This window comes from Vipera berus, assembly GCF_964194415.1.
Source record: "Vipera berus genome assembly, chromosome: 5".
Classification (NCBI taxonomy): domain Eukaryota; kingdom Metazoa; phylum Chordata; class Lepidosauria; order Squamata; family Viperidae; genus Vipera; species Vipera berus.
Window position 1 is genome coordinate 1,759,218 of NC_138207.1, and position 27,281 is coordinate 1,786,498.

Consider the following 27,281-nt stretch of genomic DNA (forward strand, 5'->3'; position numbering starts at 1 on the left):
ACAGACGCTGGATAAATCTTGGGATGGTTGGGTAGAAACATTTTGAGTAAATATGTTTTCCTATTTAACAGAATGACATAGCTGGAAGGGACCTTGGAGGTCTTCTAGTCCAGGCAGGAAACTCTCTGCCCTTTCAGACAAAGGATTGTTCAATCTCTTTTCGAAAACCTCCAGGGTTGGAGCAGTCACAACTCCTGGAGGCTTCACTGATCATCATCATCATAATAATAAAGTTGGAAGGGACTTTGGAGGTCATCTAGTCCAACCCCCTGCTCAGGCAGGAAACCCTAGACCACAGGTCTGCAACCCGCGGCTCCGGAGCCGCATGCGGCTCTTTCAGCCATCTTCTGCGGCTCCCAGTCCTCTGCCATGTGCAGTCCCCCCCCCAAAAAAGTGGGAGTAAAAAAGTTCAACCAATCAATTCAAATATGCAGGGTAGGTGCATATCTCGCCTTGGCTCAACTCTTCAGTCAAACCCTGTTCTGCGCATGCACGCATGTACGCGCATGCGCACACATTTTTTGCGGCTCCCAGTTTTTCCTTTTGTGAGGGAACCGGTTCCGAGTGGCTCTTTCACTGTTTCAGGTTGCTGACCCCTGGTCTAGCCTCTTCCTAAAAACCTCCAGTGATGGAGCATTCACCACTTCTGGAGGCAGGTGGTTCCACTGCTTAATTGTCCTCACTGTCAGGAAATTCCTCCTTAGTTCCAGGTTGCTTCTCTCCTTGACGAGTTTCCATCCGTTGCTTCTTGTCCTGCCTTCATGCGCTTTGGAGAATAGGTTGACCACCACCCTTCTTCTTTGGGGCAGCCCCTAAGATACTGGAGCACTGCTTGGAGGTCATCTAGTCCAACCCCCTGCTCAGGCAGGAAATCCTACAGTACCATTTCAGACAAATGGCCGTCCAGTCTCTTCTTAAAACCTTCCAGTGTTGGAGCATTCACCACTTCTGGAGGCAGGTTGTTCCACTGGTGAATTGTTCTCACTGTCAGGAAATTTCTCCTTAGTTCTAGATTGCTTCTCTCCTTGATGAGTTTCCATCCGTTGCTTCTTGTCCTGCCTTCGGGTGCTTTGGAGAATAGCTTGACTCCCTCTTCTTTGGGGCAGCCCCTGAGATACTGGAAGGCTGCTATCCTGTCCCCCCTCGTCCTTCTCTTCATTAAACCGGACATCCCCAATTCCTGCAACCGTTCCTTGTATGTTTTAGCCTCCAGTCCCCTGATCCTCTTTGTTGCTCTTCTCTGCACTCGCCTCTGTCCCTTTTTACGCCAGCCTTCCCCAACCTGGCTAAAAAAGCCCAGCACGTTTGAAGGATGGACGCGGAGAGCCGAACAAGCTGGTTTAGTCCACACCCAATCCTCTCTGACCGTCTGTCGCCCAGCTCAGGGCTGTCCTGAAGGTGCTTTTTCCAAAGGCAACTGGACTTTCTTGGTTTTCTTTGAAGACGTTTCGCTTCTTGAAAAAGCACCTTTGGGACAATCCTCCCTGACAAGATTCCCCTTGCACGCTTGTGTGAACATCCGTCTCCCCGTGTTTGTTTACTCAACGGAGTAAATAAACTAATGATGTGCTTGCGGCAAAAGACTGGATCCTCTTCCCTTGCCTGAGAGCCCCAACTAGCCTCTCCGCTTTGTAGGTCTCCGTCCACTCCGCCCTGAACCCTTTTGTGGCATTTTGGGCTGTTTTATGATGATTTTTTTTAAAAAAGGATTGTGGGTATGTAAGTAACTGCCCCCCCTTTCTTTCCTTCCTCTCTCCCAGCTGAACGAGTTGGACAAGGCGGCCGATGCTGCCCACACCTTCTTTGTGGCCAACCCAGAACACAGGGAGGTCCAGCCAGAGCTGGACAATTACAGGACCGTGTCCGGGAAGACGGCCGCGGTGGACCGAGAGGCTCAGCCACACCTGGTAAAGGAGGGGTGTCTGTGTGAAGGAGGGAGGGAGGAAATGTAGGAAGGAAGGGAGGAGAGAGGGAAGGAAGGAAGGAAGGAAAAGGGAGGAGGGAAGGAGGGAGGGAAGGAAGAAAGGAAAGGAGGAAGGGAGGAAGGAAAGGGAGGGAGGGAGGAAAAGAGGAAGGACAGAAGGAAGGAGGGAGGGAGCAAGGAAAGAGGGTGGGATGGAGGAAAAAAGGGAGGACAGAAGGAAGGAGGGAGGGAGGAAGAAAGGGAGGAGGAAGAAAAGGGAGGGAGGGAGGGAGGGAGGGAGGGAGGGAGGGAGGAAAGGAAGGAAGGAAGGAAGGAAGGAAGGAAGGAAGGAAGGAAGGAAGGAAGGAAAGAGGGTGGGATGGAGGAAGGAAAAAGAGGACAGAAGGAAGGAGGGAGGGAGGGAGGGAGGGAGGGAGGGAGGAAGGAAGGAAGGAAGGAAGGAAGGAAGGAAGGAAGGAAGGAAGGAAGGAAGGAAGGAAGGAGTAGTCAGAGAGGGAAGAATGATCCTCGCACAGCATCCCCATGGTTATACGATCAAAACTCAGGCACTTGGCAACCAGAATGTCTTTACAATAGTTGCAACATCCTGGGAGGACCACATGATCCCCATTTGTGACTTTCCCGGCCGGGTTTTTTGGCTGTATTAGCATTTTTGTCTGCCGCTCGTAGTCAAGCGATCGTCCACTTAGGACTCCAAGGCCCATCTCACAGTTACTGTTTTTGAGCCAAGTCTTGCCCAGTCTCTACTTACGCCTTTGGCTTTTCCTGCCTAGGTGTAAAACTTTGCTTTTCTCCGCACTGAAACTCATTTTGTTGGACAGGGGCCCGTTGTTCAAGTGGGTCAAGATCTTTTTGGATCCTGAGTTTGTCTTCTGGGGTGTTGGCTACTCCTGCCAGTTTGCTGTCATCTGCAAATTTGATGAGTTCCCCTTTTACTCCCTCCTCTAAGTCATTGATGAAGAGATTGAAGAGTTTACTGGGCCTAAGACGGAGCCTCGTGGTGCCCCACTGCTTACTTCCCTCCGTGTGGACGTAGCACCATTAAGGGCTACTCGATGAGTACGGTTTGTCTCCCAGTTACAAATCCATCTGGTGGTGATGCTGTCTATCCCACATTTTTTCTAGCCTACCAAGGAGCAGGTGGTGGTCTACTTTGTCAAATGCCTCGCTGAAGTCTAAGTATTTCGCTGGTCTACTAACGGGTCACTTTGTCAAAGAATAAAGTTCTGGTTCCCAACTGTGGTGGTAAATCAAGGACTACCTGTACAACGATGGTGTTCCTTCCCACAATTTGCATTGAGTCCTAGGGTTCCTGGGTTGGAAGGGCTCCTTGAGGTCATCAAGCCCACCCACTACATAGTGAAGGTACTCAGGCAGATGTTTCCTCCTCAAGCTTGACTTCAAATGTCTTCTTCTCTCTTCCAGGAGAACTATCTGTCTGGAATCCAGCATTATGACCGAGAGGAATATGATTTGGCCATTGATTTCCTAGAACAGGCCCTGGAGGACTACGAGGTTGCGGACACCGAATGTCGGATCTTGTGTGAAGGTCCGCAGAGATTTGAGGAATACGAATACCTGGATTATAAGGCCACTTTCTACGAGGCCATTGCAGGTAAGCCCCACAGCTCTGCTCCAAGATGGGTCTGGAGGCTAAAACATATGAAGAACGGTTGCTGGAATTGGGTATGTCTAGACTCTAGATTAACAAAGAGAAGGACCAGGGGGGACATGATAGCAGTCTTCCAATCTCTCAGGGGCTGCCCCAAAGAAGAGGGAGTCAAGCTCTTCTCCAAAGCGCCTGAAGGCAGAAGCAATGGATGGAAACTAACCAAGGAGAGAAGCAACCTGGAATTAAGGAATTTCCTGACAGTGAGAACAATCCACCAGTGGAACTCCTTGCCTCCAGACGTTGTGGGTGTTCCAACACTGGAGGTTTTTAAGAAGAGACTGGACAGCCATTTGTCTGAAATGGTATAGGGTTTCCTGCCTGAGCAGGGGGTTGGACTAGATGACCTCCAGGGTCTCTTCCAGCTCTATTATTTTATGTTCTAGTGAAAAGGAGGACTAGGGGGGGTGATATCACTCTTCCAATATCTAAGGGGCTGCCACAAAGGAAAAAAAAGGGGGGGTTCCACTTATTCTCCAAAGCATCTCAAGGCCAAATAAGAAGCAATGGATGATAAACAACCAAAGAGAGATCCCACCTAGAACTAAGGAGGAATTCCTTGACAGTGAGAACAACTAACCAGTGGATCAGAAGTTGCCTTCAGACGGTTGTGGGTGCTCCATCACTGGAGGCTTTTAAGAAGAGACTGGACAGCCGTCTGTCTGGAATTGTATAGGGCAAGGGTCTTCAAACGTGGCCCTTTGATGACGTGTGGACGTCAACTCCCAGAATTCCTCAGCCAGCCATGCCTGGGTTGTGTTTTTTTCCCTCCTACTAAAGCGGAGAGATTGCAGAGGAAGGGATTACAAGAGAGTAGACTAATGCTTGCTGGAGAATTCCGGGAGTTGAAGTCCACAAGTCATCAAAGGGCCAAGTTTGAAGGCCCCTGCTATAGGGCCTCCTGCTTGAGCAGGGGCTGGACTAGAAGACCTCCAAGGTCCCTTCCAAATCTGTTGTTCTGTTATTCTCTGGTCCACCTGGATACACCTTAACTGGTGTGGGAGGTTTACCCAATGCAATACAGGTAGTTCTTGACTTACAACGGTATGTTTAGTGACCGTGGGAAGTCACAACGGCCCTGGGAAAAAATGTGACTCACAGCCGTTTTTCACACTTACAACTGTCGCAGCATCCCCCGCGGTCATGTGATCAAAACTCCGACGCTTGGCAACCGTCTCGTACTTATGACGGTCGGGCTGCCCCAGAGGGTCATGTGATCCCCTTCTGCGACCTTCCAGCAAGCGGAGTCCACAGGGAAGAGCCAGATTGACTTCACAACCATGTGACTTGCTTAATGACTGCAGTGTCTCACTTAACAACCGTGTCAAGGAAAGATGTGTAAAATGGGGCAAAACCTACTTAGCTGCTGTCTCACTTAGCGACAGAAATGTTGGGCTCAGTTGTGGTCGAAAAGCAAGGATGCTTCTCAACCTTGTGCCGCTGGCCTCTATTCATGATGATCGTAGCCTCTCTGGTGTGTGTGTGTGTGTGTGTGTGTGTGTGTGTGTGACGTGATCGCCATATGCGAACTTCCCTGCCAGCTTCCGATGAGCAATGTCAATGGGAAAAGCAGTTTTCACACCCCGTGATTCGTGATTCGGTGAACAATTGCAGCGATTCACTTAATCACTGTGATAGACAAGGGTGTGTACTTGGGTGTGATTCATTGAACAATCCTTTCGCTTACAAGGGGAGATTCTAGCCCCAGTTTGTTCATAAATCAAGGGTGATCTGATTCATCTGCTTTCTGACTCCCACGTGGGCAGGCCAGCGTGTCTTATTGCTTGCACCAGCAAGCAGGGCCCTGGGGACTGGATGTTCCCAGTGCCTGGCCTTGCGTCATTCGACACAATAGAATGTGCTGACACAGGGCACTCAGTTACACAACAGCCCCTGAGCCTCTATGACGATGGCGGCAGCAGCAGCCTCCTTACAAAAGCTGCGCGCAAGAACTCACAGGATCCCTAAATTATTGTTCCGATTTGGTTCTATGTTGTCCCGTCGAAGGAGGTCTCACAGCTGTAAGGCCACAGCTGGAACCCTGCACCCAGTTTTGGTCACCACGATATAAAAAAGATGTTGAGGCTCTGGAAAGAGGGCAGAGAAGAGCAACAAAGATGATCAGGGGACTGGAGGCTAAAGCATACGAAAAACCATTGCAGGATTTGGGGATGTCCAGTTTAATGAAGAGAAGGACCCAGGGGTGACATGACAGCAGTCTTCCAGTATCTCAGGGGCTGCCCCAAAGAAGAGGGAGTCAAGCTATTCTCCAAAGCGCCTGAAGGCAGGACAAAAAGCAACGGATGGAAATTAATCAAGGAAACAAGCAACCTAGAACTAAGGAGAAACTTCCTGACAATGAGAACAATTAACCAGTGGAACTCCTTGCCTCCAGAAGCTGTAAATGCTCCAACACTGGAAGTCTTTAAGAAGAGACTGGACAGCAATTTGATCAGGATGGTATAAGGTCTTCTGTCTTGAGTAGGGGGTTGGACTAGAAGACCTCCGAGGTCCCTTCCAACTCTGCTATTCTGTAATTCTGTTGGGGGGGGTCATATGAAAAACTCTGTTGTGTCAAGTGAAATGAATTGGTGTTTTTTCTGCTGCAAAATTTGTGTTTTCTCCTTTCCTGTTTGCTTACAGAGCACTGCATGCAAGTCCTGCTGTGTCAGCATGAGTGTGTGCGGCAACTCGCCACCAGGCCTGGGCGACTCTCACCCATCGACAATTTCCTGCCCTTGCATTACGACTTCTTGCAGTTTGCCTACTACAGAGGTAGGTCTAGCTCTTTCGGACTCCACGGCTGCACAGAGATCAGTGTTGTGTTGTCACTCAAAAGCTAAACTGTGCACAGGTCTACAAACACAAGAACAGTCCTTCTGGGTCAGGCCAAACCCACTGTAGGCCAATATTGTGTTTCTCCTAGTGGACAACCAAGAAGCAGGTGACCCCCAACCTGGAGGTAATATGGAGTCTCCAGGACCAGGAGACCTCAAAAGACCTTTCTTCCATCAATTTACCCAGTTGCCTTAAAAACCAGACCGTGTTTAGTGTCCCAATGCATCTTGTGAAGATGTTATATTCCTTGACTAGTGGGATTGGAGGCAGGTGACCGCCAACCTGGAGGTAATATGGAGCCTCCAGGACCAGGAGACCTCAAAAGACCTTTCATCCATCAATTTACCCAGTTGTCTTAAAAGCCAGACCGTTTAGTGTCCCAATGCATCTTGTGAAGATGTTATATTCCTTGACAAGTGGGATTGGAGGCAGGTGACCCCCAACCTGGAGGTAATATGGAGCCTCCAGGACTAGGAGACCTCAAAAGACCTTTCATCCATCAATTTACCCAGTTGTCTTAAAAGCCAGACCGTTTAGTGTCCCAATACATCTTGTGAAGATGTTATATTCCTTGACTAGTGGGATTGGAGGCAGGTGACCCCCAACGTGGAGGTAATATGGAGCCTCCAGGACCAGGAGACCTCAAAAGACTTTTCATCCATCAATTTACCCAGTTGCCTTAAAAACCAGACCATGCCCTGATGCGTCTTGTGAAGATGTGTCATATGCTACCCTAAGTCATTTGGTGCTCCTGTCCCAAAGAAGCACCCACTTCACTGAGGTTACTTCAGAGTAGACCAGGATCAACGTTCTTATGTTGTGAGGCCCACTAAAAAAGAGGTAGGCCTTCAATCACACAGCTGGACTTGACCTTTTTTTAAAAAACCATTCGTTTTCTACCCATTTGGCTAAAAACCACCCACAAAATGCCCGTTTAAGGGAAACCTTGAAACCGTGTAGAAGAGAAACATCTGAACAGTTCACGAAGAGAGAGAGAGCAGGTGTTGTGTTAGCAAACCCACGTCCCTCAAGTGTTAGGTTGGGGGTTTCTTTAGGTGAGGTTCAGGATTCAGGAACAGCTAATTTTACTGCCCGGAGTCCTCAATGTGCAGCCATCCATTTAGTGACTATTCAAAGTCACAACAGCACTAGAAAGGGACTTACGACCAGTTCCCAGCTGTTGCAGCATCCCTGTGGGTCACGTGATCAACATTCCCACGTTTGGCAACTGGCATTCACTTAAGATGGCTGCCATCTGCCGAGGTCACGTGATCCCCTTTTGCGACCTTCCGACAAGCAGAGTCCATGGGGAAAACCGGATTCGCTTAACAACCTTCTGGTTCATTTATCAACTGCAGGGATTACCTTCATTGTAGCTAAAAAAGGTTTGCAAAACCTGGTCCACCCTTACCTAGCCTCCATCTTGCTTAGTCACAGAAACTCCTGCATCCAATTGCAGTCATAAGTCAAGGACGGCCTGTGTCAGGTTCAGGGAGAATAGTGAAGGTCCTGGGTTCAAGATCCTTCACCCAGGGCCAGAGTTAGGCAGTCTCACCTACCCGTCCTACACAGCTGTCTTTTCGGCTTGTCTGCCAGAAACAGCTGGTTTTCCAAAACAGCCGTTCGGCTTTGCAATTCTAGCCCTCGCAGAAGGAGCTGGGGGTTGGGTTTTTTTGGCAAGGGGAAATATCTAGGGGCTGCACTCCACAACATCTCCACAACATCACACTCAAGGTTGTGTGAATAGAATAGAATAGAATTACAGGATAGAAATACAGAATAGAAGGGAAGGGAAGGGAAGGGAAGGGAAATACAGAATAGAATAGAGAATAGAATAGAATAGAATAGAATAGAATAGAATAGAATAGAATAGAATAGAATAGAATAGAATAGAATAGAATAGAATAGAATAGAATAGAATAGAATAGAATAGAATAGAATGGAATGGAATGGAATGGAATGGAATGGAATGGAATGGAATGGAATAGAATTGGAATAGAATAGAATAGAATAGAATAGAATAGAATAGAATAGAATAGAATAGAATAGAATAGAATAGAATAGAATAGAATAGAATAGAATAGAATAGAATAGAATAGAATAGAATAGAATAGAATAGGAGCTGGAAGGGACCTTGGAGGTCTTCTAGCCCAACCCCCTGCTCAGGCAGGAAACCCTATACCATTTCAGACAAATGGCTGTCCAGTCTCTTCTTAAAAGCCTCCAGTGCTGGAGCGCCCACGATTTCTGGAGGCAGGTTGTTCCACTGCTTAATCGTTCTAACTGTCAGGAAGTTTCTCCTTAATTCCAGGTTGCTTCTCCCCTTGGTCAGTTTCCATCCGTTGCTTCTTGTCCTTCTGACAAACAAAGCCAATGTGGTGGCCAGATTCACTTAACGGCCGTGTTATTCACTTAACGGCAGAGATTGACTTACCTTCCTGTTTACTGCCCTATAATCCCTTAATTCTGGGTACAGTCAGGGCGACATAATCACTCTGGCAAGAAAGGTTGTAAAATGGGGCAAAGCTCACTCAACAACTATCTCGCTTAGCAACAGAAATGTTCGACTCGATTTTGGTCGTAAGTTGAGGATTACCTGCATAGGACATAAATGCAAGTGGCAGTGAGTGGCTGGAAGGGAACTGGCACAGTTCAAGGGTGTAATTGAGCATGCTGGGAAACGTATGCAGTGGAAGGTGATCCTCAACTTACAACAATTCATTTAGCGACCGTTCAAGCTGAAAAAGGTGATTTAGGGCCATTTGTCATGCTGAGCGACCGTCGCGGCATCTTCGTAGTCACGTGATCAAAATTTGACCGCTTGGCAGCTGGCATGTACTTACTTGAACAACGGTGGCCAGAAAGGTGGTAAAACGGGGCGAAACTCACTTTTAAAATGTCTCACTTAACAACAGAAATGTTGGGCCCTGTCGTGGTCGTAAGTCGAGGACAACCTGTACTTAATAGGCTAGGGTGATTGCAACCACTCGGTGCTTTTGGCTGCCGTGTCTGTCCGATCTAGAATGTGCTCAGCCGAACCGGTGGCCATTTCTTACTTGCTTCCGTTGTGACTTGACTGGCCAGCATGTAGCCAGACTGAAAAGAAACCCTGAATTGTGGTTATCCCTCCTCCTTGCAGAGGGGGATTATGTCCAAGCCCTGGAGTGCACCAGGACGTATCTCCTCTTCCATCCAGACGATGAAGATGTCCTGGAGAACGAGGAGTATTACAGGAGCCTCCTAGAAGGATCTGTTGACCTGGAGGCCATCAAACCCAGAGAGGTAAGAGGCCTAGATGTAACTTGGATGGTCCTCGGCCTCGGTGAGGAGCAAGCCACCTTCTGCAGGGTCCAGATCGAGGCAGTGCTAGTAGAAGAGAGGGTCTGTAGATCGGGGTTCAACCCTGGGGTCCTTGGGGCTCTCTGAGCTGGGTGGTTTTCCTGCAGACGTTTCATGGTCCAAATAGATAACATCATCATGTATTCTTACTTTATTGCTCTGTACACCGCCCTGAGTCCTCCGGGAGAAGGGCGGTATATAAAACAAATAAATAAATAAATAAATAAATCAGTGCTAGAAGGGAGGGGGGCTTGTAGACAGGAGGAGGAGGAGGAGGAGGAGGAGGAGGAGGAGGAGGAGGAGGAGGAGGAGGAGGAGGAAAATGGCTGTGGATTCCTTAGTGCTCTTTCAGACATTTGTCTTGCAGACATTTTATGACTGGGTAACATAATCAGTGGGGAAGGGAAAGATTTATACTCCTTGCAGACTGCTGGTCTTCTAGAGAGTCCTTGAGGCCACCTGGAGGTTTATCTGTGTCCTCAGGGTCACCTGAGCGGTGCCAATGGGTGGTCTGTCTATCTCTACCCTACCACACAGTCCTTTCTGCAGTCCCAAGAAGGCTCCACACCCATTTGCATGGATGGTGAAGAACGGAAGGATTTATATTTGTATTCCCAAAGGACCGGCTGTCTGCAAGGAGTATAAATCCTTCCCTTCCCCACCATCCAGTCAAAACCTGAAGAAGCTTCTGGAATGAGAAGCAAAAGGTCTTCAAAGGAGAAAAAAAAGCAAGAAAGTCCAGTTGCCTCCTGCAATGATGGAGGATCTGCGTAGACATTGTCAACTTCACATTTGTACAGGGACTCCTCGACTTACTCCCACAGCGCTCTCTCTCTCGCTCTCTCTCTCTCTCTCTCTCTCTCTCTCTCTCTCTCCTCTCTCTCTGTCTGTCTCCTTTATTTTTATTTTTTCTAGGAAGCTGTGATGTTCCTGCGGAGGCATCAGCTGGAAGCGGATTTGCTAGAGGCTGCAGCCGGCATCCTGGGTTTCTTGTACACGGAACCGGTGAGAACGCGCTACTGGAGTCACAGAGGGCAGGTGGAGCCGAGGATCGTGGCTTAGGGCTGGCCAAATGCAGTCCTGCTTTGGGGACCATCTCAGGGTGGTGGAGACAATCTAAATCTAGGCTTAGCAAAGACGTGTGGACGTCAACAAGTCTGGCGAACTTAGGATCTGCGGAGGTGCCATTCGCAAAACCTGGTCAGCTCAGCCAGGACGGGGTTGGCGGCCTTCTGGCTTCATGACCAGAGGCCGTGTCTTCCGAGGTTGTACAGGCTGGGGCTTTGCACGAACATGGCGCGTGGTTTAAGCACGGCGGGTTGTGTGTCTGTAGCAACTGCGCGTTTTTTTAAGGTGAATTAAAAAGGGGTTTAGTGAGAATTCAGTGCATGAATTTTGCAACGGGCTCTTTAGATACAGTCACAAAGAGAGGTTTCTGGGACAGGTGTTTGGAGGGGATGTGCAGATCCTCCCTCCCTCTCTTCCTTCCTTCCTTCTTTCCTTCCTTCCTTCTGCCCTCCCTTCCTCTCTTCGGTCTTCCCTCCAATTCTCTTTCTTTCCTTCCTTCCTTCCATCCTTCCTTCCTTCTTCTCTCCTTTCCTCCCATTCCTCCAATTCTCCTTCTTTCCTTCCTTTCTTCCTCTTTCCCTTCTTCCCTCTCCTCCAATTCTTTTTCCTTCCTTCCATCCTTCCTCCTTCCCTTGACTTCAGCTTCCTTCTTCCTCTCCAAACCACTCCCTCCCTCCCCCCTTTCCTTGCCCTCTTCCTTCCTTCCCCTACAAATCCCCCTTTCTTTCTTTCTTTCTTTCTTTCTTTCTTTCTTTCTTTCTTTCTTTCTTTCTTTATTTCTTTCTTTCTTTCCTCCTTTCTTTCTTTCTCTTTCTCCTTCCTTCCTTCCTTCCTTCCTTCCTTCCTTCCTTCCTTCGTTCCTCCTTTCCTTCCTTCCTTCCTTCCTTCCTTCCTTCCTTCCTTCCTTCCTTCCTTCCTTCCTTCCTTCCTTCCTTCCTTCCTTCCTTCCTTCCGTCTCACCCATCATAATCAACCAGCCTTCCTTGTTTCAGAACTACTGGAGCCCCCCTGGGTCTCGTCAGGACAGCCAAAGGTAAGAAGGCAAAGCTGATGTCAGGCTGAAAAAACGATCCTTCGGGGTCTCACGTTGTGTGTATGTGTGTGTGTGCGCGCGCGTGCGTGCGTGTGTGTGGAAATCTCAATGCAGTTTGTGAATATTTGAAAGGGATTTACATTGGCATTGGGCGCATCTGCAGAAAAGAGAAGATGGAGGTGGCGACCCCACCATGGAAGCCCCTCCCCCTTTTTAGATGGGTGCAAAAGGGGGGGGCGTCAACCTTGACCACAGATGCCCTTAATTCGTGGGACAAAAGCGACCCTGAAAACGCCTTGGCGGTCTTTCTTTCTCCCCCCCCCTTCCTTTCATCTCATGGAAAGAAAAATGTTCCTTACAGACCCACCCTGGGCTGGGCAAGGGCGCCCCCCCTCCCTGAGGACCACCCCCACTTTGATGTGCCCCCAAAGCTTTTCAGACCCTTCTTGGAGCAATGACTGGCTGTTTCGAAGCCTCCAAAAGGGGCGTCCTTCTCTCTCCCAGCGACGGTCAGATCTGGCCAGTGCTTGGAGGGCTGGCAGCTGGATGGGGGAAAATGCCACTTAAAGACACCCCCCCCAATGTCTATGGAGACTCTCCATCCTCCAGGTTGTCAGGGCTGTCCCCAAGGTGCCTTTTTTCCAGGAGGCAACTGGACTTTCTGGTTTTTTCTTGGAAGACGTTTCGCTTCCCATCCCAGGAGCTTCTTCGTTTCTACCTGGATGGTGGGGAAGGGAAGGATTTATACTCCTTGCAGACCGCCGGTCCTTTGCCTTCTTTTAGAGGGTCGTTGAGGCCACCTGGACTGACCCTGAGGATGCAGGTAACCCTCTAAATAGCCTCAAGGATTCTCTAAAAGAAGGCAAAAGGACCAGCGGTCTGCAAGGAGTATAAATCCTTCCCTTCCCCACCACCCAGTCTAGAGCGGAAGAAGCTTCTGGGATGAGAAGTGAAACGTCTTCAAAGAGAGAAAAAAAGAAAGTCCAGTTACTTCTTGAAAAAAAGCAACTTTAGAAGAAGGATAAAAAGGGAAAGAGGAAGAGGAGGAAGAAGATGGGAGGGAAAGAAGGAGAAGGAGAGGAGAGAGAGACAGAGAGAAAGAAAAAGAAAGAAAAGGAGGAGAAGGAGGAGGAGGGGAAAAGAAAAAGGAAGAGGTGAAGGATAAGAGAAAGGGAAAGGAAGAGGAAGAGGAAGAAGAAGAAGGAAGAGGAGGAGGCTTTTTCAAATGGCCTCAGCGACTCTCTAAAAGAAGGCAAAGGACCGGCTTTTCTGCGAGGAGTATAAATCCTTCCCTTCTCCACCATTCAGTCAGAACCTGAAGAAGCTTCTGGGATGAGAAGTGAAACTTCCTCAAAGGAAAAACAAGAAAGTCCAGTTGCCTCCTGAAAAAGTGCCTTTGGGGGGGACCCCAGGTCTAGCCCAGTATCTCAGGGGCTGCCCGAAAGAAGAGGCAGTCAAGCCATTCTCCTAAGCGCCGGAAGGCAGGACAAGAAGCAACGGATGGAAACTAACCAAAGAGAGAAGCAACCTAAGGAGAAACTTCCTAACAGTGAGGACAATTAACCAGTGGAACAGCTTGCCCCCAGAGGTTGTGGGTGCATCATCTTTTTAGGAAAAGACCGGACCGTCACCTATCTGAAAGGGTATAGGGTCTCCTGCTTGAGCGGGGAGTTGGACTAGAAGACCTCCGAGGTCCCTTCCAGCTCAATTCTTATTGGTTGATTGATTGATTGATTGATTGATTGATTGATTGATTGATTGATAGCTGTATTGCGGTCTGCACCTCTTTCCTGAACCAAAAGACAGGCAGTCCTCGGCTTACAACAGTTCGTTTAGGGACCGTTCAAAGTTACAACGGCACTGAAAAAAAGTTACTTAGGACCATTTTTCCCATTTACGACCATGACCATGACGTGGCAAGGAAAGTCTTAAAATGGGGCAAAACTCACTTAATAACTGTCTCGCTTAGCAACGTGAAGTTTGGGCTCCGTTGTGGCCGTACAGCGAGGACCGCCTGCAAGACTCCGTCTCAAATTGATTGATTGACTTTTGGCTTGTTCAGTCAACATTCAGTTGGGCTTCAGGAATCTTAATTTGGGGGTTCAGCCTATGGTGGGAACCCAACCAGCAGCTCGTGGCTTGTCTTCCACAGGGATCCTTCTAGGCTGCAGGACTACCAAGCCAATGGGCCTGGCAACACCCCTGCAGAGCAGGATTTGTCCCATGTGGGGCACCCGCTGAGGGAAGGTAAGTCTCCCTGCACATAAGGGCTATGGGGGCTCAATCGTATCAGGAACGGTTGCAGGAATTGGGCATGTCTAGTCCAGGGGTCTCCAAACTTGACCACTTTAAGATTTGGGGACATCAACTCCCAGAATTCCCCAGCTGGCTAGGGAATTCTGGGAGTTGAAGTCCGTAAGTCTTAAAATGGCCAAGTGTCAAGGCAATGATTTAACAGCTAAACAGCTTATGTAATGATGTGATGTAATATAAGGTGGACGATGCAATGATGGGATTGACTCAGCAGGGTCTGTATCCCTTTAAGAGCCTGAGTATAAAAAGGAAGGCTTTTGCTGCAGTTTCTCTCGTCCGTTTCCTGCTGTAGCTGTTTGTTGGATTCTGCTGTATGTATGTTGTTCCTGGTGGATGATATTGTAAATAGTGTAAGATAAACCACCATTTAATATAGACCACTGTTTACTGTGTTTACTCCTGGGTTATCTCAGCGCAATAAGGCTGCACACGCTCTGACACCAAGTTTGGAGACCCCTGTTTTAGGGGGCTCTCCTTGCTTAGGCTTGGCCCCCCCCACAACTTCTCGGAGAGCATGTAGGGCAGGGGTGAAAGGCTAGCATTGGCCTCTGATTCTCTGGAGGAAACGAAACGGGCCCAGCTCCATCCTCACTCAGTGCTTGAGAGCTCTGTGAAAAAATATTTATTCTAATGGAAGCTGCAGACCGTAAACTTTGGAGACACGTTTTGGACCCAACAGAAGCCACGGAAAGGAGCCTTCGGTTGGCTTCCGTGGGAAAGGCAGAAGGTTTGTTTTTTTCCTCCCCCAGATCCATTTTGTGGAAGCTCTAAGTGGGTGGATGATGGACAAAGGAAGGAAAGGAGTAAAGGAGGAAGGAAGGAAGGAAGGAAGGAAGGAAGGAAGGAAGGAAGGAAGGAAGGAAGGAAGGAAGGAAGGAAAGGAGGAAGGAAGGAAGGAAGGAAGGAAGGAAGGAAGGAAGGAAGGAAGGAAGGAAGGAAAGAAAGGAAGAAGGGGAAGGAGACCTGGGCATTTCCAGAGGTCCAGCTCTTGTCTTCCTTCCTCAGATGGATGGATCCCCTTCCCCTTCTGCAGGCTGCTGGCCCTCAGAATGTGGGGGGGGGAAGGAGGGGAGGGTCTTTCTGGGAAAGCGGAAAAGCCACCAAGTTAGCCAGAGCCAAGCCTGAGGTTCCCAGCAGGTCCAGCTGGTCGCTCTTGGACCCCCCCCCCACCCAGGGGGCAAAGAGGGGCTGGGCCAAGCCAGGTTTCCCCCAGGGCTGCTTCTTCCCTTGAGCCAACCCCAGGATGACCTGCGGCAGATGGAAGCTTAGCCAACACCCTGCTTTGCTCCACAATCCGCCTCCGTCCAAGGTCTAGGCCAGTAAAATAGGTTGGCGGTTTTTCCTCCCTTCTTTCTTTCCTTCCTTCCTCCATCCTCCACTCTCCCTCTCTCCTTCCCCTTGCTCCCTTCTTTCTTATTTCCTTCCTCCCTCCATCATCCTCCCTCCCTCTCTCCTTCCTCTTCCTCCTTCCCTTTCCTCCCTTTTTTCCTTCCTTCCTCCATCATCCTCCCTCTCTCCTTCCCTTCCCCTTCCTTTCTTTCCTCCTTCATTCCTTCCTTCCTTCCTCCATCCTCCTCCTTCCTCTCCTTCCCCTTCCTCTCTCCTTCCCTTCCCTTTCCTTCCTTCCTGCATCCTCCTCCCTCCCTCTCCTTCCCCTTCCTCTCCTTTCCTTCCTTCCTCCATCATCCTCCCTCTCTCCTTCCCTTCCCCTTCCTCTTCCTTTCTCCTTCCCCTTCCTCTCTCCTTTCCTTCTTTCCTTCCTTCCTCCATCCTCCTCCATCCTTCTTTCCTTCCCCTCCCTCTCTCCTTTCCCCCTTTCTTTTCCTTCCTTCCTTCATCCTCCTCCCTCCTCCCCTCTCTCCTTCCTCTTCCTTCTCTCCCTAGGAGGCCCCCTTCTCTTCAACGAGGTGCAGTTTGTCTACAACTCCCAGCAGCTGAACGGGACCCAGCGAGTCCTCCTGGACAACGTCATCTCGCCCAGCGAGTGTCAGGAGCTGGAGCACATTGCCAACGTGAGTATCTGCCCATTTTGGGGGTACCAAAGCAGACAGTCATTATGGGGGGGGGTTCCTTCACTTCTCAATAAACAGCTCTTGCAATGACCTTGGTTCTCACGGCTTAGCAGTTTGAGGGCTGAAGTCTGCATTCCATTCTCACACACACACACACACACACACACACACACCCTCTGTAGGCAAGCTAAAACACAGCCTGAGAGATGACAGCAGCACAAGCCCTCTTTGCAGCTTGACCATTAGCCCTAAAACCTTTCTGTGACAAGCGTGGAGGGGCCGAATATGTTCAGGGCTCCGTTTCCTGACACGACAGCTTTACTGGCCACGTCTCTTGGCTGCTGAGCATAGGGAAGTCCTCGACTTATGTTGGTTCATTTACTGACCATTTGAAGTTGCCACTGCGCCGAAGAAAAAGACTGCTATCATTTCCCCCCCGGGGTCCTTCTCTTCATTAGATTAGCCACGCCCGGGTCCTGCAACCATTCTTCCTACATTTCAGCCTCCATTCCCCTGGTCTCTTTTTGTCTTCTCCGGCAGAACATCCTCCTGGCTGGTGACGGCTACAGAGGGAAGACCTCACCTCACACGCCTAATGAGAAGTTTGAAGGAGCCACCATCCTCAATGCTCTGAAGGTAAGCAGGTCTTGTGCCAAGCTGGATCTTCTTCTCTTGGGGAGGGTGAGGACATCTGGAGACCTCCAAAGCTAGGTTAGATCAAGTCCATCAGCAGGTCACGAGGGGAGAGCCTCCAGCTCTTCCTCCAGCTTCTGCTGGCTTGTTGTCCCGGAAAAACCCAAGGGAAAAAGACAAGAGACAGCAACACAAAACAATAATTCTGACTTTAAGATCCAGGGGTTTATTTTGCGAATAATTCGGACCGTAGTGTTCTGTACCAGCCTGCTACCGGCCCTGCAGAAAAGGCAGGGACAACCCCTTTTACAAGAAGGAAAGAGGCTGGAATTACGCCTGCCAAATTTATGGACACAAAAACAAACGGAACAAGACACGAACCAAGAAACAGGAGCTTTTCAAGCGGTTGCCTTCAGCAAACTAGCCCTCCCACGCATTCCCCTTTTATACAGTTCAGGGCGTGGCTTCTCTCTGCCTCCTTCCGAGGTGCCCCATTGCCTTCCTCTGTTTACTCCTGATTGACTGCCTCCTGCGTCGGGCGTCCTTGAACAGGGCCAGCTGTGGGTCATCTTCATCCACGCTGTCAGGCTCACACAGCTAGGTCTCCGTCGTGACCAGGTGGGAGGGGCCTGGCTGAGGGCTCTCATCAGCAAGATCTTCAACCCCCTCAGCAAGCTCTTCAACACCCCCTTCCTCCTCCTCTGAGTCGTCCGACCCAACTGCCGAACCCACATGCTGACCCTGAATCACAACACGTAGCAAGCATAATAACCCAACATCACTTACATTAACCACCCACTGCAATGAGGACCGTATGGCACAGCAGATTCCAAATGAACAGCTATAGGCCAATGGCAACTCAGTCGGGTCCAAACCCGACTCTTTATATACCCTTTCCCGTTCTAGGACTGTAGTCAGATGATCTGCTGACTTTTGCTGACTTTCTGCCGACTTCCGGCTGACCTTCTGCTGAACGTAACTTTCCACATATACCCTTCTAGCGTGGGAACCCGCATCCATCAGCTACTTTCAGTTCCCTGTTTCTTACTGCTCCGGTCCTTATGTTCTAAATATATTTGAAACAAGCAAGCTTAGCAAAATCACTTAAGAAAAGTAGAACCGCAAACTGCAAAATTAAGTACCAACTTTGGTTCAATAAAGGGACGCGGTGGCTCAGTGGGTTAGGACGCTGAGCTTGTCGATCAGAAGGTCGGCAGTTTGGCGGGTCGAATCCCGAGTGCCGCGTAACGGAGTGAGTGCCTGTTACTCGTCCCAGCTTCTGCCAACCTAGCAGTTCGAAAGCACGAAAAAATGCAAGTAGAAAAATAGGGACCACTCCGGTGGGAAGGTAACAGCGTTCCGTGCGCCTTTGGCGTCTAGTCATGCCGGCCACATGACCACGGAGGCGTCCTCGGACAAGCGCTCCCATTTAAAAGCCTAGCAGCCCACGGATAAAAGCTATTTTTCAGCCTGTTGGTACGGCTGGCTATATTCCTATATCTCCTACCGGATGGTAGGAGAGTAAAGAGATACCGTCCAGGGTGTGAGTCGTCCCTGAGAATCTTCCTCACTATTCCAAGGCAAGGAGCCCTGGCGAGGTCATCCAGTGGTGTCAGGGAACAGCCCACAATGTCTTGTGCTGTGCTCACCACACTCTGTAATGCTTTCCTATCCGCGGCTGTCAGACCAGCATACCAAACCACAATACCGTACGAGAGGACGCTCTCTATGGTAGACCGGTAAAAGAGGGTCATTAGCCGTTGTTCTACCCTGTTCTTCTGCAAGATCCTAAGAAAGTGAAGCCTCTGTTGGGCCTTTCTAGCCACCTGGGTTACGTTAACTTTCCAGGTCAGATCTTCGCAGAGGTAGACTCCCAGAAATTTAAAGGAGGAAACTCTCTCTACACAGTCCTCCCCGATGTAAAGTGGGGCAGGTTCCTCCTTTGTGTAAGGAGTCAAGGGTCATAAGGCACTATAACTTGGAATGGTCACTAAATGAAGGGGTGTAAGTAGAAGGTGATGCAGAGAGAGAGCGAGGGAGGGAGGGAGAAAGGGAGGGAGAGAGAGGGAGGGAGGGAGAGAGAGGGAGGGAGAGAGAGAACTTACTTTATCATTTGATTGGCCTGCAGTTTGGCTACGAGGGGCGGATCCCTTTGAGAAGTGCCCGCCTCTTCTATGATGTCAGCGAGAAAGCCCGGAAGATCGTGGAATCCTACTTCATGCTGAATTCCACCCTCTATTTCTCTTACACACACCTGGTGTGCCGCACGGCCCTGTCAGGTAAGGCTGGGGAGAGGGCAAGGCTGAGCATCGCTGGCGTAGTGTGAGGGTCTCCAACGCTTGAAGACCTGTGGACTTCAATTCCCAGATTTCCCCAGCCAGCCATGCCTATTACTTTTCTTCTGCCCCCACTAGAGCGGTGAGATTGCAAAGAAAGGGATTACAAGAGAGTCAGCAGGCCACAGTTTGGGATAGACGTCAACAAGAATGCATTAGTGTCAGGGAATTCTGGGACTTGAAGTCCACAAGTCTTACAGTGGCCAACGTTGGAGACCCCTGGTGTAGGGCAGGGCTTTTCAACCAGTGGTACGGGTACCACGTGTGGTACATTGGCACCTGGCAGGTGGTACGCGACCATCCTAGGAAAGTGGTAGCGGGGGAGGGGAATGAGCTGAACCGGTGGCAGCACCGCACAAGCCTGAGCGAGAGACGGCTGGAGCTGCAGGGCCGTCGGGGCTCAGCGGAAGCGCCAGGATCAGCGCCAGGATGCAGTTGGAGCTCAGCGCTAATCCTGGCGCTCCTGAGCCCAGAAGAAGCGCCGATCAGCTGGAATGTTGCAGCATCTCCAGACTCTTGTGATTTACATCCAGGTGCTTGGCAACTGATTCATATTTATGACGGTCACAGTGTCCCCGGGTCATGTGACGGGACCAAAACCTGCTGCAACCACCCAGCAGGGGGGGGAATAAAAACCAAACACCCCCCACCCCAACCCCACTGCCAATCCTGAACAGAAATGCTCACAACAATGAAAACCTCGGACGGGAGGAAGAGCACCGCCGGGCAGGCAGGCAGGTGTCTTGTTCGGCTGTAGCTTGGGGGGCCCTTTTTTCAGGACCCTTGTAACTTCGAACAGTCACTAAGCGAACTGTTGTAAGTCGAGGACTACCTGTACTTCATCACTTTTTTCCTTTTTTTTTTGGTCACCATGGTTTTGACCCCTCGCTAGGCGACTGGTGGTCCTCCGATGTCGCCGTATCCTAAAAGGGGTGCGGTGGGTGAAAAGGTTGGAGAGCCCTGGGGTAGGGAATGGAAGAACTTTGGAGTCAGCGGGAGACGAAGAGAGGAGGAAGGTGCGCCAAGTGGGGCCGCCTTGAAGGGCTCCATTCTCGGCCTTTTCAGGTCAGCAAGAACGGAGGGACGATCTCAGCCACCCGATCCACGCGGACAATTGTCTCCTGGACCCGGAAGCCCAGGAGTGCTGGAAGGAGCCCCCGGCCTACACCTTCCGGGATTACAGGTGGGCGGGCCGCCTGGGAGCTTGGAGAGGAGGAGGAGGGGATTCAGGGGCTCCAGCAGCCTTCGCAACAGCCAACGCTTGAGCAGACGGGTTGGATTAGATGACCTCCAAGGTCCCTTCCTCCTTCATTATTCTGTCCTTCCTTCCTTGTATTCCTCCCTTCCTCCTTCCTTCCTTCCTTCCGTTTCCCTTTCTCTTTCTTCTGTCCTTCCTTGTTTTTCCTTCCTTTTCTTCTTTCTTTCTTTTTTCTTTCTCTTTAATCTTTCCTTCCTTCCTTGTTTTGTCTTTCTTTCTTTCCTTCCTTCCTTCCTTGTTTTCTTTTTTCCTTTCTTTCTCTTTCCTTCCTTCCTTCCTTCCATTTTGTCTTTCTTTTGTTCTCTCATTCTTTCTTTCTTTCCTTCCTTCTTCTTTTCTTCCTTCCTTTTTTCTTTCTTTGTTTTGTCTTCTTTTTCTTTCTTTCCTTCCTTCCATTTCCTTGTTTTGTCTTTCTTTTTTGTTTCTTTGTGCTTCCTTCCTTCCTTCTTTCTTTCTTTCTCTTTCTTTCTTTCTTTCTCTTTCTTTCCTTCCTTCCTTCTGTTTTCTTTTTTTCTCTCTTTTTCCTTTCTCTTTCCTTCCTTCCTTCCTTCCTTCCATTTTGTCTTTCTTTCGTTCTCTCATTCTTTCTTTCTTTCCTTCCTTCTTCTTTTCTTCCTTCCTTTTTTCTTTCTTTGTTTTGTCTTCTTTTTCTTTCTTTCCTTCCTTCCATTTCCTTGTTTTGTCTTTCTTTTTTGTTTCTTTGTGCTTCCTTTGTGCTTCCTTCTTTCTTTCTTTCTCTTTCTTTCTTTCTTTCTCTTTCTTTCCTTCCTTCCTTCTGTTTTCTTTTTTTCTCTCTTTTTCCTTTCTCTTTCCTTCCTTCCTTCCTTCCTTCCATTTTGTCTTTCTTTCGTTCTCTCATTCTTTCTTTCTTTCCTTCCTTCTTCTTTTCTTCCTTCCTTTTTTCTTTCCTTCTGTTTTGTCTTTTCTTTTTTTCTCTTTCTTTCTTTCTTTCTTTCTTTCCTTTCTTTCTTTCTTTCCTTCCTTTCTTTCTTTCTTTCTCTTTCTTTCTCTTCTTTCTTTCTTTCTTTCTTTCTTTCTTTCTTTCTTTCTTTCTTTCTCTTTCCTTCCTTCCTTCCTTCTGTTTTCTTTTTTTCTCTCTTTTTCCTTTCTCTTTCCTTCCTTCCTTCCTTCCATTTTGTCTTTCTTTCGTTCTCTCATTCTTTCTTTCTTTCCTTCCTTCTTCTTTTCTTCCTTCCTTTTTTCTTTCCTTCTGTTTTGTCTTTTCTTTTTTTCTCTTTCTTTCTTTCTTTCTTTCTTTCTTTCTTTCCTTTCTTTCTTTCTTTCCTTTCTTTCTTTCTTTCTCTTTCTTTCTCTTCTTTCTTTCTTTCTTTCTTTCTTTCTTTCTTTCTCTTTCCTTCCTTCCTTCCTTCTGTTTTCTTTTTTTCTCTCTTTTTCCTTTCTCTTTCCTTCCTTCCTTCCTTCCATTTTGTCTTTCTTTCGTTCTCTCATTCTTTCTTTCTTTCCTTCCTTCTTCTTTTCTTCCTTCCTTTTTTCTTTCCTTCTGTTTTGTCTTTTCTTTTTTTCTCTTCTTTCTTTCTTTCTTTCTTTCTTTCTTTCTTTCTTTCTTTCTTTCCTTTCTTTCTTTCTTTCTCTTTCTTTCTCTTCTTTCTTTCTTTCTTTCTTTCTTTTTTTCTTTCTTTCTTTTTCTTTCTTTTACAAAGAAAGTTCTTAGAACAGATGGCCATTTGCCTGGAATGGTCTAGGGCAGTGATGGCGAACCTTTGAGAGACCTCCAGCCCAGCCTGCAGTGCAGACCCCTTTGCACGAGTCTCACCCGTGTTTATACGGTGGGGCAGAAGCCCCTCGGCTGCCCCTTTTGAGTGACCCCCCCACCTCCCCTTTGCAGCAGTGAGTCTGTCCTCCAGCCCCACTCAACGTCTTGTTCAGCCGTATCTGCTGAGGTTGGTCGCCCCTCTTGGAAGGAGAGGCCCACCAGTTGGTCCTCAGCTTGACCTGTTGGATGGACGCTCTGCCTGGCCTCCCCTTGCTCAGCCCTCCTGCTCTTCCTTTGCAGTGCTCTCCTCTACATGAACGGCGATTTTGAAGGCGGAGAGTTTATTTTCACGGAAATGGATGCCAAGACGGTCACGGTGAGCAGGTTAAACCTACAATCGTCCACAGGAGTAGCAAGACCTGTTGCGTCATGCACGTAGTCCTTCACTTACGACCACAATCAGGGCCGGAATTTCTGCCGCTAAGGAAAGGCAGGTCCTTCCGAGAGTTGCATAAGGGAGTCACGGCTTTTTCCCCCCACATTTGTTAAGCGGATCAGCCGTCGTTAACTGAACCACGAGGTCATTAAGCAAATCCAGCTTTTCTCCTGTCAACTTTCCTCATTGGAAACCCAGCTTGGAAGGCCCCGAATGGCGAGCGAGTCACGCCTGGTTTTACGACGTTTTTTGCCACCATTGTTAAGCAAATCGCTGAAGTAGTTTAGTGACTCCTGTGGGCGTAAAGCGAATCCAGCTTTTCCCCACTGGCTTTGTTGATCAGGGGCCAGGTGGGAAGGTCACAAATGGGTATCACGTCTCACACACACACACACACACACACACGCCGGGATGCTGCAAACATCACAAATAGACTGTTGTCCAAGCGCCCACATTTTGCTCACAAGGCTGTCGAAATGGTGCAACGGTTATAAGTGCGAGGACTGGTGTTTTTTTCCCTGGGCTGTTATCACTTCAGATGGTCGCTAAATGAACGGCCGTAACCTGAGGACCCACCTGTATACCGATGATAAGACAGCACAGGTTTTGGGGCAGGCTAGGGAATTCTGGGAGTTGAAGTCCACCAGTCTTAAAGGGGCCCAGATGGGAGACAGACAGACACACACACACACACACACACACAAAACGTTTTAATGGAAAGGAGATCTGCAGGTTCTATCCATCCGTCCATCACTGATAGTCCCTGACTTAGGACACCGGTTGCTTAGCAACCGTTCAAAGTTCCCCTGGACCTCTCAGAAGGTACTTTTGACCCTCCCCTCCCCCCACAGTCATGTGACCACATTTTGTTCAATTGCAAAACCTTCCCCCCCCCACACACACACACACTTACAGTTGTTTGCAGGGTGCCCTTGCAGTCCCGGGACTCCAATTCACGTTTTTGCTGGGGGGGAAACAAAACAAATTTATTTCCAATTCTGTGCAAAAATGCCCCCCCACCACTGAACAAGGGGTTTGCTTGACGGCCGTGGGTTCATTTAACAACCATTTCCCTGGGGGCAAAAAAGAGTTCATAAAACGAGGCCAGTCACCTGCTGGGTGGCTTTATGGGCAGGGGGCATTACGGTCGTAAATCGAGGACTGCCTGTATCCGATAGGCCAGGGAAGAGGGAGGGGGGGCTGCTGCGTTGGGCCCTGATCCGAGCCTTCCCTCCTTGTCCCAGGCCTCCATCAGGCCCAAATGCGGTCGGATGGTCAGCTTCTCCTCCGGCGGGGAGAACCCCCACGGGGTGAAGGCCGTCACCCGGGGCCAGCGCTGCGCCGTGGCTCTCTGGTTCACCCTTGACCCCCTCCACCGGGAAGCGGTGAGTTTGGCCCCGCTCTGGGACCAAGGAGGGAGGGGGGAGAGGGAGGAGAAGAAGGGGGGGGCAGAGGAAAGGAGGAAGCAAGGAAGGAAGTACAGAAGAGGAGGAGGGAGGAAGGAAGGAAGGAAGGAAGGAAGGAAGGAAGGAAGGAAGGAAGGAAGGAAGGAAGGAAGGAAGGAAGGAAGGAAGGAAGGAAGGAGCCTTGGTGGAGCAGTGGGCTAATGCCTCCTTAAGTAACACCAGCTGCCTGCAATTAGTGCAGGTTCGAGTCCCACCAGGCTCAAGGTTGACTCAGCCTTCCATCCTTCCGAGGTAGGTAAAATGAGGACCCAGATTGTTGGGGGCAATTAAGCTGACTTTGTAATAATGCCGCTTGGGGTGTGTGTGAAAGCCCTAACAAGCAGGCATATACACAGAATGAAGGCTACTGCTAAGCTTGTAAGCCGCCCTGAGTCTTCGGAGAAGGGCGGGATATAAATGGAATTTTTTAAAAAAAGGAAGGAAGCAAGGAAGGAAGGGGAGGAGGGAGGGAGGAAGGAAGGAAGTAGGGAGGGAGGGAGGGAGGAAGGAACAGAGGAAAGGAGGAAAAAGGAAGGAGGTGGGGAGAAATGGCCCAAGGAAGGAAACAGGGAAGAGGGAGGTAAGGAAGGAGGGAAGGAAGGAAGGGAGGGAGGGAGGGAGGGAGGGGAGGCAGAGGAAAGGAGGAAGCAAGGAAGGAGGTGGGGAGGAATGGAGCCAAGAAGGAAGCAGGAAAGAGAGGGAAGGAAGGAAGAGGGGGGAGGGAGGGAGGGAGGGAGGAAAGAAAGAAAGAAAAGAAGGAAGGGGAGGGGGAGAGCGGAGTTGCTCAGCGTCGGCCCAAATCAGGAGCCCCTTCACACCTTTGCAGGCCAACCTCTTTGAGGCCAGGTGTGCGGGGGGGGGCGCGGCTGTGCCTCTAGCGAGGGGGGCACCTGGGCTGCCTCAGTGGCCTCTCCTGGCCGGAAAAGGGGCTCCCCAAACTCCTCCTGAGGGTCACTGCCGGCGTCGCCTGATTTTTTTTTTTAATTCCCGACTCGGATCCGGGACGATGAGTTGTGCAAGGGCGCCCCCTGGTGGCTGGAAAGGCAGGGCGGGCGGTGGGGAAGCGCTGTGCCCTCCCGGGGAGCGCCCGACTCCTTCCTTCCTTCCTTCCTTCCTTCCTTCCTTCCTTCCTTCCTTCCTTCCTTCCTTCCTTCCTTCCTTGGCTCTCACTTTCTCTTTTTCTCGTCTTTCTCTCGTTCCTTTTCTTTGTCTCTCTCGCTCTCTTTTTCTCTATTCCCTCCTTCTTCTCGTTCCCATCTCCTTCCTTCCTTCTCATTTTCTCATTTTCTTGTCTTTTTTTCTCTCTTCTCTCATTCTTTTTCTTTCTCTGTCTCTCCCTCTCTCTCCCTCTTTTCTCTTTCTTTCTTTCCTTCCTTCCTTCCTTGGCTCTCACTTTCTCTTTTTCTCGCTTTTCTCTCGTTCTTTTTCCTTCTCTCTCTCGCTCTCTTTTTCTCTATTCCTTCCTTCCTTCCTTCCCATTTTCTCTTCCCCAGAGAGATGGGCGGCAAATAAATTTCACAGATAATAAAATTCTCCTCCAGAGCAGACCAGGCCTTTGGAGAACCGTGAGGCTCTCCTTCCTTCCACCTTGGCTGATCCTTCACCTCTTGTCCTCCCTTCCTTTTTTTTCCTCCAGGAGCGGATCCAGGCTGACGAGATCATCGCCTTGTTAGGCCACCATCCCTTCGGCCCCACCGAGCTGGGCATCAACCCCAAGGAGGAGCTATAGAGCCGGGCCGAGGACCCTCTACCCGAATATTTATTTAATAATACTGGTTGTAAATCTTACGAGAAGCCTTTTTATTTTTGTACAGAGCTTTGGTATAATTTAAAGACGGGGTGAGACGGGAAGGGCAGCGAGGCCCTTCCGTCTAACCTGCTCCATCTCCTCCTCCTCCTCCTCCTCCGTGAGGTTCTCCAGAACTTTTTAGAGCCTTCTAAGCAGTAGCTCCATTTCTCTCCGCCGTCAGAAGTTGTGGGTGCTTTGTCGCTGGAGGCTTTTGAGAAGAGACTGGATAGTCCCTGGTCTGAAATGATATACGGTCTCTTGCCTTGAGCAGGGGGGTTGGACTAGAAGACCTCCAAGGTCCCTTTCCAGCTCTGTTCTGATGCACTGATTGAATGCACAGAGCAAAGGATTCGTTGGCCCGACTCCAAAAACTGCTTCAGTTTTCCAGAAATCCTCATTGTTAGAATCCGTTCCAGCAGTTGTTGGATGGTGTGGTTGTCCCGCTCCGGAGCTGGAAGGAAATTGCCAGGTTGGGAAGTGCTGCTGTAGAATGAAAAGGGTTAATAATGGAATAGAATAGAATAGAATAGAATAGAATAGAATAGAATAGAATAGAATAGAATAGAATAGAATAGAATAGAATAGAATAGAATAGAATAGAATAGAATAGAATAGAATAGAATAGAATAGAATAGAATAGAAATATGGAATAGAATAGAATAGAATAGAATAGAATAGAATAGAATAGAATAGAATAGAATAGAATAGAATAGAATAGAATAGAATAGAATAGAATAGAATAGAATAGAATAGAATAGAATAGAATAGAATGAGGGAGGGAAGGAAGGAAGGAAGGAAGGAAGGAAGGAAGGAAGGAAGGAAGGAAGGAAGGAAGGAAGGAAGGAAGGAAGGAAGGAAGGAAAGATTGTGGGGTCGTTGATGCTCTCTGAGCTTGACAATTTTGTTGCAGACTTTTCATGACCCAACTAGGGACCTCAGAGGTCATCTAGTCCAGCCCTCTGCTCAAGCAGGAGAACCTATACCATCTCAGACAAGGGACTGCCCAGTCTCTTCCTAAAAACCTCCAGGGAAGGAGCACCCACGATTTCTGGTGGCAAGCAGTTCCGCTGGTTGATCGTCCTCACTGTCAGGAAGTTTCTCCTTAATTCCAGGTTGCTTCTCTCCTTGGTCAGTTTCCAACCATTGGTTCACGTTCTGGTGCTTTGGAGAACAGGTGGACCCCCCCCCTCTTCTTTGTGGCAGCCCCTCAAATACTGGAATATTTGGAGGGTTGGCTAGCCGCCTCCAAGCCTAACACAGAGAAATGTAATTTTGGATTTAGCATATTTCCCAGTGAGGGAGAACGGGCTTCCCTCTGGAAGAAAAGCAAGAACGTTGTTGATGCTCTTATATCGTAGGCCCATCATTCTGTGCGCAATGTAACTAGGCCGCCCATGCACATAACTGCTAATTTTCTAAGGGCTTCCCAACCTTGGCCACTTTTAAGAGGTATGGACTTCAAGTCCCAGAATTC

At 49.2% G+C, this 27,281-nt stretch overlaps 1 protein-coding gene across 1 annotated transcript in view; it reads left to right on the plus strand.

The window, feature by feature from the left end:
- P3H2 (prolyl 3-hydroxylase 2) overlaps positions 1-26,558 on the plus strand; it is a gene marked incomplete at its 5' end in the record, with an annotated part of 66,548 nt that extends 39,990 nt beyond the window's left edge. Inside the window, 14 exons of the mRNA XM_081329451.1 lie at positions 1,761-1,907; positions 3,350-3,539; positions 6,237-6,368; positions 9,571-9,713; positions 10,686-10,775; positions 11,831-11,871; positions 14,024-14,118; positions 16,069-16,196; positions 16,737-16,832; positions 18,958-19,108; positions 20,231-20,348; positions 22,438-22,513; positions 23,818-23,958; positions 25,655-26,558. Of these exons, the coding sequence (XP_081185577.1) occupies positions 1,761-1,907; positions 3,350-3,539; positions 6,237-6,368; positions 9,571-9,713; positions 10,686-10,775; positions 11,831-11,871; positions 14,024-14,118; positions 16,069-16,196; positions 16,737-16,832; positions 18,958-19,108; positions 20,231-20,348; positions 22,438-22,513; positions 23,818-23,958; positions 25,655-25,747 (1,641 nt within the window). The 3' untranslated portion in view covers positions 25,748-26,558. The remainder of the gene's footprint in view (positions 1-1,760; positions 1,908-3,349; positions 3,540-6,236; positions 6,369-9,570; positions 9,714-10,685; positions 10,776-11,830; positions 11,872-14,023; positions 14,119-16,068; positions 16,197-16,736; positions 16,833-18,957; positions 19,109-20,230; positions 20,349-22,437; positions 22,514-23,817; positions 23,959-25,654) is intronic.
- Positions 26,559-27,281: the final 723 nt, after the last annotated feature.